The 16,231-nt window shown below is 36.5% G+C and overlaps 1 protein-coding gene across 4 annotated transcripts in view; it reads right to left on the bottom strand.

The window, feature by feature from the left end:
• Positions 1–1,523: 1,523 nt before the first annotated feature.
• The window catches only part of DHX36 (DEAH-box helicase 36), a 41,718-nt gene continuing 27,010 nt past the window's right edge, over positions 1,524–16,231 (bottom strand). For 3 of the 4 annotated variants that reach the window (XM_073359633.2, XM_073359634.2, XM_073359635.2), the window contains 13 exons: positions 15,901–15,956; positions 15,228–15,292; positions 13,777–13,920; positions 12,854–12,971; positions 11,879–11,977; positions 10,345–10,518; positions 9,938–10,024; positions 8,968–9,051; positions 8,753–8,852; positions 8,577–8,667; positions 6,910–7,030; positions 5,356–5,508; positions 1,524–2,476 (listed from right to left, as the gene is read on the bottom strand). In XM_073359633.2, the coding sequence (XP_073215734.1) occupies positions 2,291–2,476; positions 5,356–5,508; positions 6,910–7,030; positions 8,577–8,667; positions 8,753–8,852; positions 8,968–9,051; positions 9,938–10,024; positions 10,345–10,518; positions 11,879–11,977; positions 12,854–12,971; positions 13,777–13,920; positions 15,228–15,292; positions 15,901–15,956 (1,478 nt within the window). In that variant the 3' untranslated portion in view covers positions 1,524–2,290. Of the gene's footprint in view, positions 2,477–5,355; positions 5,509–6,909; positions 7,031–7,711; positions 7,848–8,576; positions 8,668–8,752; positions 8,853–8,967; positions 9,052–9,937; positions 10,025–10,344; positions 10,519–11,878; positions 11,978–12,853; positions 12,972–13,776; positions 13,921–15,227; positions 15,293–15,900; positions 15,957–16,231 lie in introns of those variants that run through there. The other variant, XR_012160759.1, reaches the window with a different exon arrangement.

Raw genomic sequence — 16,231 nt, 5'->3', positions numbered from 1 at the left:
ACATTGAAAGACACCAATCCACATCTGAGCTTTCCTGGGAACGTTCAAACTAACACGTGGGCAATGGCATTGGCCTGTAGAGAACTGAGTCATGCATGGACAAACGACTTGCCCCTGTGACTCTAAAACTCCATCTTGTAGCTATGATTCTACACAGGGGGAGAGAGGGGTTTCCACTCACAAGAGAGAGACTATATAAGCCCCTGGAAACCCCTCCGTTTTGTCTTTAGCTGGCTCAAGAGATAGCCTCTCCACCCCAAAGAGACGCCTGAAAGAAACTGGAACAAAGGACAGTAACTACAGGGGCGTGAGTGATTGTTGGACCAGACTAGGAGGAAGCCTAGTCTGTAAAAGAAGCTTATTGGAACATCTCTGAGGGTGAGATTTACCTGCATTTAGTTTCTTACTGTATTAGGCTTAGACTTGCATGTGTTATTTTATTTTGCTTGGTAATTTACTTTGTTCTGTCTGTCTATTACTTGGAACCACTTAAATCCTACTTTTTATACTTAATAAAATCACTTTTTGCTTATTAATTGACCCAGAGCAAGTAATTAATACCTGGGGGAGCAGACAGCTGTGCTTACCTCTCTATTAGTGTTATAGACTGCAAACAATTCATGAGTTTACCCTGTACAAGCTTTATACAGAGTATAACATATTTATTTGGGGTTTGGATCCCATTGGGAACTAGGTATCTGGGTGTTGGAGACAGGAGCTCTTCTTAAGCTGTTTTCAGTTAATCCTGCAGCTTCTGGGGGACGTGGTTCAGACCTGGGTCTGTGTTTGTAGCAGGCTAGCGTGTCTGGCACAACCAGGTAAGGTACTGAAGTCCCAAGCTGCCAGGGAAAACGGGCTCAGAGGTACTCCCAGCACATTAGGTGGCGGTCCCAAGGGGGTTTCTGTGACACAACCTGTCACACCCAGTTTATCAACCTTCAGGGTGTACTCCAACCAGCAGAGGGGTGATAATGTGAGGTTGAATAGTGAGGGCGGACACTCTTGCCTCCCCCTACACTTTTTTTTTTCTTTTTAAAGTCTTCCTTATCTTGTGTATCTATTGTAGTAATTGTTATATTGCTAATTGTTGTAATGCATATTTTTAAATGGATGACAGGGCACCCAAAGCTTAATATGAGCACTTTTTGGATATAGTGTAAATGGAAAGAGTAAGGTTTCCAAGAAGTTAGATTTGTTTCGTGATGGCAACCATACAAAAAGCTTTCCATGTTTATCGGTCACGTTAGAGTTAATGCAAATCCTTACATCCCACTAGGTAAGGATATGTTGTGTAGGATTTGCATTTAAAAAAAAAAAAAAATGAACTGAGACCGAAGACTGATACACTGTTTTAGGTCAATTTTCTTCAAGGTAAGTCTACGAATTCCCTAATCCAACACGTGAGGATGTGCCAAATCCTAAAGAAGGCAAATGTACATGTATATTCAGAGAGGATTCACAAAAGGAATTCCAAATAGCATATTGCAATCAAACATGAAACAGAACCAGTGATATAACAAGTGTAGCTTTAACAAAAAACATTTAATGCAACATTATGTATGCCTTACATTTACTCCATTTTCTAAAGGAAAATTTAGACAATAACTAATCCTGCACAGTGTATTCCTGCCATGATTTTTATCTACCATAAGTCACTGCCTTATTCTGAAATTTCAGTCAATACTGATCACTGGGTACAACAGGAAAAGCAAGAGTGATGGAATAATTGGGATGAAAGAGGGAGAATTTGATTCTTACCACTGTACACTTTAACAGCTGCTTTGTCTAGAAGTTGGCTGTAGTTTACATTTAAATATGAATATAGTTACTTTCAGTTGAAAATTCTGAAAGAAAGATGCTGCTTGGTTTGAACCCCTTTTGACTACTAGACCTGATTACTTTTCCCCAAAAAAACCTTAATGTGACATTTTCCATGGACAGCAGGAACATCTGACGAATTAGATAGTACAATATAACACAATATTTTGAATTTTAAACACCTTTTCCTTGAAAGAGTTACAGTTATAAAGAAGCCAAGTATAGACAGGACAAAATAAACCACATACACTAATGGACGCCAACATCATTGCACTGTCATATTTAAAAAGCTACATTAAACACTGGATGTCATGCACCTACAGCCATTATAAACTACTGAAATTAACTGCTCTTCAATATGAGTGGAATTACTGAGTTGCCCTAGAAAGTCTTTCATCTAGCTAGACAAAAAGCTATAAAATAAAAGGAAACTAGTGAAAGTGTCATCTTCTCAAACACCAACATAATAGCGTCAACTGTAACGTTCATTCTGAAATCGAGGGGCATAGTTTCTGGGACTTTCATTCTCCTGTGTTGTGATTAGGTCTATAATGGCTGTCAGCACTGCAGTGTCCCTGGATTTAGTGTCATTCCAGTCCACAGGGTGTGGGTTTTCAATTTTTTCTTGTAGAAGGTCATCCAGTTCTCTTCTTAAATCCTGTAATAAGAAAGTTTGTTGGAATAAAAATAGATACAATCTAGAAAATTATCGTTTAACACTACTATGCAAGTTATTAAAAATCATGTGGACTCTCAGTTGTACAAGTATCTTTTATCCTGCTATAAATAGCCATCATACCCCTCATGACAACCATAACATCCAACTAATTTCAACATTGTCACTTAAAAGATCAAAATCTGCTTTTAAAGTAAGCAAAGAGACAAAGTGGGTGACGTAATATCTTTTACTGGATCAACTTCTGTAGGTGACAGAGACACAAGCTTTTGAGCTTGAACCTGAACAAGAGCTCTGTGTAAGCTCAAAAGCTTGCGTCTCTGTCACCTACAGAAGCTGATCCAATGAAAAAATATTACCTTACCCACCTTCTCTCTCTCCCTAATATCCTGGGACCCACATGGCTACAACAAAACTGCACAGAACAATTTTAAGTAATTAGCAGGTTTTTTTTCTTAATAATGGACTCCGGGGTGATGTTTCTGAGCTACGTCCTCTTTAGAGAAGTATAAATATATGTGGATCTCTGAATATCTTGTTCTACTGGCCATTAAAAGGCCAGCATTTCCATTAATTGCCACTATTTTAAGGTTAAGAATTCAATTAACTTAATAAATTGTGATTTTTCTTTTTATATAGTTACAAGTAATCTCCAACATTAGGACTGAACTACTGAGTAAAAAAAAATTCACCCTCCACTCACTTTACTTTGTGCATTTGATGGCATTTTGTATCTAATTAGTTTCAGAGTTCTCCTCTTTAGACAATTTCACCCTATTTGCGTGGGGTTCCCCCACCCCGACAAAGGGTGAGAAACTTAAAAAAAAAAAACACAGGAAAAAGTGATTGGAAAAACTAAAGTGACAGGAAAACTCAAGGGCAGACATGGTAAATTAAAAAAACCAAATTAGATTTCAAGTTAATACTGTTTTGGAAGTCTGACAAAAAATGCTAGAAACTAGGTCAGTATTTTTCTACATAAAAACTGATTTGTCCATTTAAGTTATTAAAGTGCAAAATATTTTCTCTTTTCATACTTCTGCACTCTTGGCCCTCATGACTACTTCAATTTTTAAAATACTTGGAAATGGGATTAAGAGATGGTTCAAGGACCAGACCTTACTCTTTCCAGCAGAGGATCAATGCCAAAATTCACTGTTAGCCAAGGGACCATAAATAATTTTAAAAGGTCCATATCTTTAACCATTAGGGTTAGAAATTAATACCTTTTACCATCGGAAACCAGATTAATAGATTAAGGCCAGATGTGATCATTTTGATCATATAGTTTGACCTCCTGCATAACACGGATCATAAGACTTCCCTGAGATAATTCCAGTTTGAATTATAGCTTTTCTTTTAGAAAGATATCTAATCTTGATTTTAAAGTTTCCAGTGATGGAGGATCCATCACAACCCTTGTTAAATTGTTACAATGGTTAATTACTCTCACTGTTAAAAAACTGCACTTGAATTCTAGGCTGATTTGTCTATCCTTCACTTTCCGGCCACTGGATCATGTTATATCATTGCCTGCTAGACTGAAGAGTGCTCTTATAAATTTCTGTTCCCCATGTAGGTATTTATAGACTAACCTTTTTTTTCATAAGCTAAATAGATTGAGCTCCTTAAGTCTCACAATAAGGCTTTTTAAACTCCTTTAGTCATTCTTGTGGCTCTTCTCTGAACCCTCTCCAATTTCTCAATATTGTAGGGTCCACAAGTCAAGAAGAAGTGGACACAGTACTCCACTAGCAGTTGCAGGAGTGTCAAATATAGAGGGCAATATAATATTTTTAACTCTTACTTGAGATCCCCCTATTTATATATCCCAGGATCTCGTCAGTCCTTCTAGCCACAGCATTGCAGTTGGAGCTCACATTCAGCTCATTATCCAACATGACTCCCAAGTCTTTTTCAGAGTCACTGATTCCTAGGATAGAGTCCCCCATCTTGTAAGTATGGCCTACCATTCTTTGTTCCTAGATGTAGGACATCACATTTCGCTATACTAAAACACATGACTTGAGTTCATCTTATCAAGGTGATCCCAATCTCTCTGTATCAATGACCTATCCTCTTCATTAGTTACTACTCCCCCAGTCTTTACCAAGAGAGCTTGTAGATGACATAAATACTGATTTTATGTCCCCACCTCCCTCCTGACCACTGATAAAATTAAATAGTGTAGAGCAGAGAACTGATCCCTGTCAGATCCCACCAGAAACATAGCTGCTCTATGTTGAAACTAGGATTCTCGCTTTTCATTATTTATTAGCCCTGCAGGTCATAGTTATGACATTTAAAATCACGAGAAACACAAGGTAGGTGAGAATATCTTTTATTGGACCAACTTCCGTTGGTGGGAGAGGCAGAGACAAGCTTTCATCTCTTCCAATAAAAGATATTCTCACCTACCTTGTCTCTCATATCCTGGGACCAACACAGCTACAACAACAGTGCAAAAAAACAATCATATCATTTTGATTGCCATCCACATGCATCTTACTCTCTGAGTCACACATGATTTTGAGAGAGAGAGAGAGAGGATAAGGTAATATCTTTCAGTTGGACAGGATCCTATCGAGAACCACTAGAACAAGACAGTTCTTTATGGTTCTAAGAACCTCCTGTGTAAATATGCATTTAAAGAATTAATACAAAGCCTTGTTTTTTTAAAACAGGAAGTCAAATTAAAAAGGACTAGTTAGATGGAAGTTTAAAAACCTGAAACTCCATATACTCTTTTGTAAATAGGTATACTGTGATCTGTTTTATGAAGGGCCCTTCCGTCTAAGCAAGTTATTATTTTTGATATTACTATGAAAAGCTGCATAAAACAAAGGCAAATGGACTATCACCTTAACTAGATTTCCTATCCTAGCTGGAGACTCAAAGACAATCCATTCATCCACTGCAATAGTATCCTGATCTTTATCCTTCTGGATGGAAATATCTCCGCCGAAGAACAAAAGACAGTATGGAGAGACCTCTGTACAATCATACAGGTAAATCTGTAACAAGTCAAAAGTATTCAACAACACTAGAAAGCATATTAATACATCCAAAATGACATTACTATGTTACTTAATAAAAAATAAAAAACATTACCTAAGATGGTTTAAAGTCATTTTTGAATCAATAAATCAACTTAATTTCAATCCTGCAGCGAATCACTCAGTTCTAACACGATTCTATAATCATATTTTTTTATTAATGTGAAGACTGAAAGTGTTCATGAATGCTGACAATTTCCCTTAGCACAAAGCTTAGGTGAAGTCAAACAATTACTTATCCTCCTAGTTAAGGTAGTTGCATGGGAGTCCCAGTTAGAGCAAAAAAACCTTTCCTTTCCAGATGCACTTAATGGTATCAAGTGAAGGAACAATCTTATTAGAAGCAGTTGTTTTACCATTAGACTTATCCAAAGGTATCAGTACACAATGCACTACATTATAGATGCAGTGTACTGAACCCAGGTCTCTACCCCAGGGAACTGACAATCTGCAGGTATGTAAGTTCAAAAGAGTACAAAAAAACCCAACAGTGGGCATATTATACGCAGAATTCTACATGACAAAGGCAGGCCCTTCGAAATTTCCCTCAATCCTCAAGAAGCAAACAGAGGGAGATTGAAAAACATTAAGTTGAAGACTGTTCCAGAAGAATGGGATGGCATCAGAGGCAGAAATTCTAATGTGGGCAAAGAGAGCCAAGGGGGCTGTCAAAACCAGAAATATGGTCAGAAGGAGTGCAGAAGGAGATGTGGGAAAAGGTGAAGTAGGGGTTGGAAAGTTAGAAATTGGAGAGAAGCTAAAGAGAGCAGCAGCTGATTTGTCACACCAGCAGGAAAAGGCATCTCAGCAGCTGAGTTCTGGAGGGATTGAGAGGAGAAAGATGGGCACAGAGGGAAGTACTAATGGCAGAGATGGTCAGCAGTGTGAAGTTTGCAGCAGCCATGCCAACCACCACCTATGGATTCATATTAGCTACCAAGCTTCCTGAAGATTCAGGGTGTTTACCTTGTGCAAGTTCATGACAGGTGGTAATTGCAGCTAATATAGCTGTCTGGAGTGCAGATTAAAATATGTAAGATACTTAGTGTTTCAATATGAAAAGATTTAACAGGTGGCATCACGCCAGATGGCAACCCACTTCTTGAAAACATACTATTTTTTAAGACAATGTTTTCGTAGTCAAGATACTAAGTAGGTGCAATTAATAAGCTAGTTATATACATTTATAAAATGCAATATTGTCTTGATTTTAACAGAAGTTACCTGTCCACTTTATTATATCAAATATTAAGTTGTACCAAACGCAAAATGCGGCTTTATGTTTTAAAAAGTTTACTTATTTAGTTTAAAAAATACATTACCATACAGATTCAGAAAGTAGTAAAAGTGTTCACTTACGCTGCTAGTTCTCATCTTTAAGTGATACACAAGCCAGTTATAATGGAATTCTGTCTCTTCCACGTTAACAGATTTAGGATGAATGTTAACTGTTCCATCTGTCTTGGTGCAAACTTTCACCCTTTATAAAAAAAGATTTTTCACCAATTAGAGGTAAACAGATATTCACAGATTCTGAAAAGGTACATCCATATTTTATCCAAAAATTGATAGCCTTTTCATCAAATTCTGCACTGCATTGTTCTAAATTTCTGAAAATAAGTGACATTCAAAAACAGTTTTTACCTCTTCCCATAAAGCTGTACCTGGTTAAGAATGCATATTAGGAGGTTAAACTGTCCCTTGTTAGTGAAGCCAGATATAGCACCCAGTTTTTAGGCATTTATATCTAACCGCTATTTCTTTCAAACAGGAAAACATTCATGACATTTTCACCCTTTCTCAAAAGGGAGCACTTATGAGTTTACTTAGAAAGGTTGGCATACAATGCAAATTGCCAAAAAATTCTTGGAAAACACCTGCAAATCACCTGCATATGTGAGCTCTCTCTATAACAGGTACTTGAGATTCAGAGAGTGTAGGAAAATAGAACAAAATATTATTTACAGCAATAATTAGCCCAGTAATCAAGTAAAAGGGTATTGCATGGATAACCTATAGGAATCCTCACTAAATCAAATCCCCTTTTTGAGTCCCCAAGGGAACAAGAGGAGGAGAAACCAACTGCAAGATGCACATTGCATAGTTATTTTCTTCTTTCTGGAGCTCATTATCGTAGAGTTCCAGAATTGAGTACACTTACTTCAGGGCAGTGATTTTCCAAAAGTGGTTCATAAAGCCTTGCTTGCTACTGGCCCACAGAAGGGAGTGTTTTACAAAGTGGGCACTGGGGTGTTGGAAAGAGAGGCAGTCAATAGGAGAACTTCTTGCAAAGTGGTCTGTAGAACAAAACAATTGTTTTAGGCAGCAGTAGAATCCTTCAACTGGGCCAGTGCTGCTCATTTACATTCACCTCGCTTAACCTGGTGGCAGAAATGCAGTATTGCCCCATCCTACTGAGTTGAATGAGGAAGCTACAGAAAACGCTCTTAGGATTGGTTTAACTTTAGTTTTGATTTTGAAAAATGGTAAGGTTGGGGACTCAGTCACTAATGATCTCCAGCACCTAATCAAGCACACTAGGTTCAGTTCAGGCTGAGTGTTAACAAGAACTGGGTCTTCATCAAAGTGGAATGTTGATCAAAGGTGCACTACTCATGCTATTAATATGAGAAACATGTAGATTGTAGGAAGTGGTAAGCAAGTGGACTAGTGCTGCTGGGGTCTCTTTCTTTCCAGCCACCGAAGGGGATGGGAGAGGATGTAATGTCTCAAGTGTAATTGCAGAGAAAAACTGATAGTGTGATTCTTTGACAGTCATGCTGTTTCCATATTTGCGATATTACACGTTTATGCAACATTGTCAGGTCATCCTTTTAAGGATGTATTTGCAGGTCTCCAACTAAGTATTGCTGATTTAATTAACTGCATAGCTCACATAAATTAACCCACATCTAGGATTAGTTACACAGAAGATTGCATCTAAGTACTTCAAAGTTACTGGTTAACACCTAAAAACCACCTGTGCAGCAAAGAATTTGAATACAAACATGAGATTAAAGCCTTACATTTTTCTCTTTTTGCTAAAGCTTTTACGGATCTTTGCAACTTTTGGATATAAACCAGCACAGATGACTGCTTTGAGTAACTTCTCATTATCTGTAGAAGACAACAAAGTAAATAATGCATTCTACAAACCATGAATTAGACGATCAAATATCCTCTGTCTTTTTCCACTGTTTACCTGAGTTGGTATTAGATTTGGGATCTCGGGGGTTTTTACTACTCACAAACCCAGCTGCAAGGAGATGTTCAGCAAACTGTCCTTTCATGTTAAGCAGCATCTAGGGTACAATATCAGGGTACAACATAACTCTTCTTGGAGAATGATGCTCTGTCAAACATTTTTTTCCCCACAAGTAAACATTTCCTGTCACACCACACTACTAAGATGACTACCTGAAGTGTATTTGAAGAGAGAAAATATTCCCAGCAATAATCCTTTTCACTTCTGAAACCACGTCGCCGGACCTCTTCCCAGCCCTGAAAATACAAAATACTTTCAACTACAGTTCAAAAGGGCACATATTTACTAACATCTATATGTAAAAAACAGAAAAGGGCAAAAAGTATAGCTATACTTTTCCCCAAGGGATCAGAAGTGCACCCTTTTATGTTTGATTTTCATGTAATGCAAATAATCTGCCAGGTGAAGGTAATAGATAGTATATAGAAAAAGTAAAATGACATTTTGATTCATTTTTTGTTTAATCAGTCTAGTTGTGCATTGGATATTTATTTGTTAAAAATTAAGTTTGAGCTCTAATCTTAGCAGTGAATGGAGTTATAACAGCAAACAACAGTTCTTGATGACAACAGCAGTAGCCTGGAGCTAATAGTGCAGCAGGACTTTTAGGCCAAGTATTTTCTTAGTTCTCATTGAAACATGGGAAAAGCTAAAGAAAGAATCTCCCCAAGACTGGTGCAGTCAGTCCCAGCCCCCTGTAGAGTCTGAGAGAAAAATTATGGACTTTGTTGATTTTTAAGGGAGGATGAGTGGAAGTGACTAAAACTAAAAAGAAAAGGTTTGATATCCATGTATTCAATACAAAGCATTTTATATTTAATAGCTATTTAGACATCTGCAACATATCTATGAAGTTACCCTTTCTCCCCACCTCTCCCTAATGCTACCAACAGGGAATTAGGTTATTACTACTACTATCATGTCAGAAACAAGGTTCTGAAACACTAGCAGGGCAAACACGGTTTTGTGTTGTGTGAAGAGGCCATACACAAATGCTTTGTGAGTGTATGGGAATGAGATTTGATTTTGAATCAAGTATTTTGTTTCAAGAGTTCTTCAGTTAAACTGAAAGCACAACTTCAAAGGCTAAGCCAACTGAACATTTAATTAAAACGGACTTACCACAAAAGCATTCACAACAGTTAGATGGTCACTTTTAGTATTCTTTGATAATTCTTTTCTTCTTGCATCTGCTACTTTCTCTTTGCCCTTTAAAGAAAACATAAAATTAGAATATACCACACATCCATGACTCTGGCAAGCTATTTTTCTCCCAATTTTTTTTTTTTTTTTTTATAGTAAGGATAAACGTAGCAGTACTCTATGCATGCAAATTAAAGCTACCTCCAATAGGTAACAACAACACTCTATTGTGACAGATTGGTGGGCCACACTTATGGAAAACTTAAATTTTAGATTGACATTTTTAAGCTGAAGTATTTATACTGCCTCTTACTAATATCCTGCCAAGTTTTAAAATGTAAAGAATTTGTTCATTATATTTGCAATTCTCTTTTTAGATACTTTACCAGTGGAATCACAAAGGGGTCCTTGAAGCTGAGGCTGGCTGCAATTGTGAGTACTGGATCTAAGCAACAGAATAAAGCTCCAAAGAGGATCATTTTTCCAATATGTGGCTCAACAGGCAATCGTGCCAAGTGGACACCTAATGGAGTCAGTTCTTCTTGTCTATCCAAAGCATTCTGTTAGAAAAAGAAACACACTTCTTGAATATGGGGGTAGGAGAAGAATTTTTTGAAAACAGGCATTGTACCTAGTGAAGAAGGGGAAAACATGACAGCTGAAGAATCAAGAATCAAACTTGAATTTTTTTGAGTTTAATTTATGTATTATGCAATACAGAACATGGAGCGCTAGAATGTCTTCAAGAAGGCTACTTTAACAACAATCATCCTTTTATTTAGGCTTTAAAAAGCTTATTGGTGTTAGTAAAAGTTTATTGGACAAAGTACTTCTTGAGTATGTGAAGGCACTACCCTAGATGGAAAAAAGAGACAACAACAATAGATTTGAAGACACTATAAAGTGCTCTTCTGGTTTTTTTTTTACTCCATTTGTTACCATTCCTACATCTTTTCCCCTTTCTGTTCTGGACTCTGTTTATCCCTCCTTTTGCTACTAATGTTCTCTTCCCACGCCCCTACCAACTATGCCACCGAGTTTTTCCTTCTGCTTAAACTTGTTCACAATCCCTTCAACTTGTGAATAAGGTTGTGGATCCTTCCAAATGCTGCACTGCAACTAAACAGGCTGCTTCAATTGATATGCGTAGGTAACAAAAAGTACCAACTGAAAAATCATCAGCACAAGTGTGTCACTAAACCCTATCATCTGAAAACCAAAGCTGCACTTGACAACTGATTGACACTTCAAAGTGACTTTTCTATCTTAGTTTATTGGCCTCAGTCCCCACTTATGCCTGTGATCCTATTGCCATTCAAGTGGCTGTTCACAATTAGATTCTTCCTCCCAATTACTTTTATTTTCCATGGAAAAATCTCAAAACACTTCATCGATCTGGCTATTTTGGGATGTCTTAGGTAGACACAGTCATAAGCAGATGGCACAGTTTTCAAGCAGCAGAGACAGGGGAATTAAAGCTCCGCTGGGAAACCTCAAGAAAAGGTTGTATAAATGTGAATAATTTAGAAAGTCAAGTTCCTGGAGAGTGACTTTAATCTGGTACAGTAAACATTTTCAATATTTAAAATAAAATTAAAATTATTTCCCCTTTGTACCTCAGTCACACAGGACCCTGGAAGGCAGGTCACTGGTTAGTACCAGTCACTGCATACCTCTTATGGCATGAGAGAAAGTGTAGTGCCTCCAGTGAGTAAAGTACAGCCTGGATGCAGATAGAGCCACTAGAAGCTGACTGGCTCCAATAACCAAAATGCATATAATCAGCAAGGTCTGAATTATCTTATAATAAGGTAACTCAGCAATATTACTCAGTACTGATCTTAGAGTGACTTCTGTAGTTCGATATGTCAACACAATGAACCATAACGTGCTCTAGCATATGTTTAAGTATTAGTTTACCAGTTCCATTAGATGATTTATGGACAACATCACAGCTTCACGAGATGGTGGATCCATTAGCCTACTCAGAAAATAAGCAATTCCACCAAGCCTTAGAATCTGAAATAAAAGAGATGCAAGTTCTGACAGATATGATTCTGAGTGCACATTATGTGTTACCACTAATTCACTGTACATTTGCAGACCTCTGAGCTGCTACTCCCTAATTTGCAAAGTTACTAATACATCAGAACTTTTAAGTTTGAATTTCACTAGGTTAGTGAACTCAGATTTATCAAGTGTTCCTTTATTTTCCTACAATCACTTAAATTCCGAAAAAAATGAAAAGGTATTAGTGCAGTCACAAGTTTTGTTTAGGACTCCACTCCTCATCTGAGGTACACGTCCAGCACTTGTGTCAACAATTGTTACAAGTCATGAACGTCATCGTTTTTGTTTAAATTATCTCCATGACTTTATATTTGAGGATGTGTGAGTGACAGCAAATAGTTCAGCCAATTTCCCTGAAAATTGCCATGTCAAAACTACTAAAGAAACAAACTCAATAAAAGTAATGACACAAAATGGCAAGCATGTGAACTCAGTCAGCTTTAATCGTTTTTAGTAAACTATGTGACACCCATCTCTGAGGTGCCATGTCTTATGACCTGCTAATGAACAGGAAGAAAAAAATTCTCTGGCTTGTGGGAATATGAATTCATGGAAACAGCATAATTCAGATTTACTTTAATAGAGTTCATCTTTTATTTAATATTAAATCAGGTATTTAGGAGACTATTACAAATTACTTAAAAGTATGGGCTGTCAAATAGTCTGTCAAACAGTTGTAATCTGTTATATCAAGTTATGCTTAGGAACAACCTCAGGCTCAGAGTAAGTTTTTGAGCACAGTACCTAATGCCAAACACTTCATTCTCTTATCAGCATGCAAAGGTTCTAATATATTAGAACAACTAACCCATATCAGATAATTACCTTGATTTGTAAACAAAGTTCTTCCAAAGGTGTCCTTAGGATTTCCGGTAATTGATAATCATCCAGTAGGCTGGCACGTAGACCATTGTATAGATGATAACAGTGACCCGGCTGGACTCTAATATTCAAAATGTGTAAGAAATATTTTGTCTTTCAACAATACTTACAACTACATTGACAGCTTCTCCCAAACACTCAAAAATTAATAGTATATTCCCCCAAAATCAAAAATTTCCAAAATTCATAGTATATCCCAAAACACTTCAAGGCATTAAAATAAAGGTATACAAGTTAAAAGGTGTATTCAAATGGGGTGAAAAAAGAAATGTCAGAGTTTTGAAATACAACGAAGAGCCAATAAGGCAGAAGGATACAGGAGGAATGTTTCAGACAGCAGAAGCACTAGAGAACAACAAACCAATGGTGGCAACATGTAATGAAGGAGCAGTGAAATGGTTGAAGGGGGAGCACAGACAAGGTCTTATGAGCTAGACAACAAGGGGTCCATGTAGTGTTTGACTAGTAAAGCAGTTTTTAAGTTTACAGACAAATGTTTGCTTCAATATACTTCATTCTCCCAAGGTGTGAAGATGAAGAGGTAACATAAGACTAACAACACCATGGAGTTTAAAAAATTCAGTACTACTACTAGAAATATTCAAAAGCCAATCAAGTTAAATAAGAACTCATACCCAGAACTATGCCAGAGTCATTCCACAGGAAAAGAATGAGACAGTCATACTGGCTTATGCTTTATAATGGAAAGTGAAAAACAGAATAGAAAGCACTTGAAAGTGTCTTAAGGTACACTACTGTAATTGATTGAAAGTTGAAAACTTTAATGTCTAATGTGATCACATTTGTTTCCATTTTAGAGTTTATTGCCACAGAAATTTTCTGATATCGATAGTCATTTCTCTTACCTTCCTGCTCGACCTTTCCTTTGTTTGGCATTAGCTTTACTAACCCACTCTGCTGCCATTGTGCTAATGTTGTTCTGTGTATCAAAGTGAGTTTCTTTTATTTTTCCTCCATCTATGACGTACACCACATCATCAATAGTAATGCTGTCAAAAATAAGTGGTTTTCTTACTTTACAGTATGCATAGAAAAGTTATTCTACAGAGTGCAGGATATACTTTATCTACTTGCTGTACTAATTGATTAATTATATTTACAAACTTCATTGGTGTCATTTTAAGAGCTCTGCAAATACAACAAATGAAACTTATTTGCTGCATGTCAAGAGAATAGAGGGACAATCCTGCACACATTTTAAAAACATTCATTTCACATTTCTCTGAAGTAAGGCTAAGCAGCTCCTGCTCTGCTGAAGCACAACAGCAAGTATAATGTAGTGATAATATTATTTGGTATCACTCACTAGTAGATGCCACATTACCACAGAATCATTCTAAAAGGGGCAAATAAGTGGAAGATGTGTGTGTGTTTTTAAAAACGCATTTCATATACCAAAAACAGTAAGATTAATTCTCCAAAGCCATGCCATATGCTAAAAGAATTTCTAAAGCTTTGCCATGAACTGAAATCGACACTTACATGAGCCCCTGCAGATGATCTCCATGCTTCAGCAGGACTCATAGCTGAAGCTATCTGGCATAGTTTACATTACATGTTATAAGAAAGTATGGAAGATTTACAGAAGGATGCTCTAGTTTTAAATAAATATAGAAAGTAATGGACAGAACTTAAGAAAACATAAGCATGGTAAAAAGGGGCTAATGTACATTAGCTTAATTTATATGAAAAGTCTGACCAATACTTAAAAAGCTTCAAGCATCTAAAGATGGCATTATGGAAGCTCATGTTTATTGTCTTAACTTCTATATTTTCTCAGTTTACAAGTGAAAATGTGGTTTAACTGTCAGCTCTGCAAACTCAACATGGGATCTTACAGTCAATTTGTATATTTTCTGAAGCATGAACTGTCAATATTCTACAGTGGAATGTAGTCAACAGTCATGTTGATGAGCAATGCAAAAAAGAGACAACCAGGCCCTGCAGTGGTAACAGGATTCAAATAAAGAGGTAAAAAGCTTGTCAGGAGTAGTAAGTAGCTCAGATTAATAATACTACAGATCTGTTCACTGAGTCACTTTATGACCATTCCACAGAGCAATCAGCTTCCAATAAAAAGGTTTGAAGATTTAATCAATCTAGTCTAGCATATTTATAAAGAAAAAATCCCTAATTCACTGTACCACCTATTTATGAATAACCAAATGCATGTTATTAGAAATATTTAACAGATTTACATTTTTGCTTTAATGTTATGATTTAGCATTTATTTTGCAAGAATTGTGTTATTTGATTAAAACGTGGCTACCTACGTAGAAACAAAAATATGTTTTACCTAGTCTCTGCAATGTTGGTAGCAATTACAATTTTCCGTACTCCAGGAGGGGTCTTTTTAAAAACCTGAAAAGATATATAATTAACAGAAGTAAAACAGACTATTTATCAAAACCAAACAAAGCACAAAGTCATTCTGAGTGTTTTGCAGGTCTGAACAGTTACACTTGCCCTCCTATCTGTTTTCCAGCAACTGCTTTCATGCAGTTAACGGACTTGGAAATTGTTTGTGAAAGGATCCCTATCATAGAACTTCAATAATTCACGTGTATTCCCTAAATATAGTTAAACATAAGTATATTATGGTGATGAATATCTTCTTTAATAAGAGTATTTTATACACATACACGTGTGCGCTAAACAATGCAATAATCAACACCATGTTCAAAGGTACCTGCAGCAGTGCTATCTGGATAGATAAGCACTATAAAAATACAAATGGACTATTTCCTACAAGCCAAAGAGAAATTTAACACTTAGTTTTATTTCAAATTATGCCTTAGCTATATTTGGGGGGGGGGGGAAGGAACCTATAGCAAAACATTTTTATCCTCAAAATCTATGTGTTCAGAAGATTTCACTTGAAACAAAAAGACATTTATTATAATTTACCAATGTTTACTATATAGTTTAACACAATAAAAGTTAAGAATATTGTAAGTAATGAAACATACCTGTGTCTGATTAACAGTAGGCATCAGTGAATGCAGAGGTATAATAATGAATCTATCTGAAAGTTAAAACAGTAAACATAATGGTATGTCATGGAAAATTCAATGCTGTACTGCAAAACTAAATCTGGACACAAAGGATAAAAAAGGAGGAGCTGTAAATCTACTGTTTCTCAATCCTAGTCACCTTTCTTCAAACAGGTATAAATGTACTTTCCAGTACTTTGGTAATACATTATACCTAAGTTAACGCTTCTTTTGACCACACCATATCCAGCTAACCTGCATTACTCTAAATTTTCATTGGAGAAAGAGGATGAAAAACTTACTAAAT

Source organism: Lepidochelys kempii, chromosome 9 (assembly GCF_965140285.1).
Source record: "Lepidochelys kempii isolate rLepKem1 chromosome 9, rLepKem1.hap1, whole genome shotgun sequence".
NCBI classification, from domain to species: domain Eukaryota; kingdom Metazoa; phylum Chordata; order Testudines; family Cheloniidae; genus Lepidochelys; species Lepidochelys kempii.
Note: the sequence above shows the minus strand (reverse complement) of the source record. Positions and strands in the feature narration are given on the sequence as shown.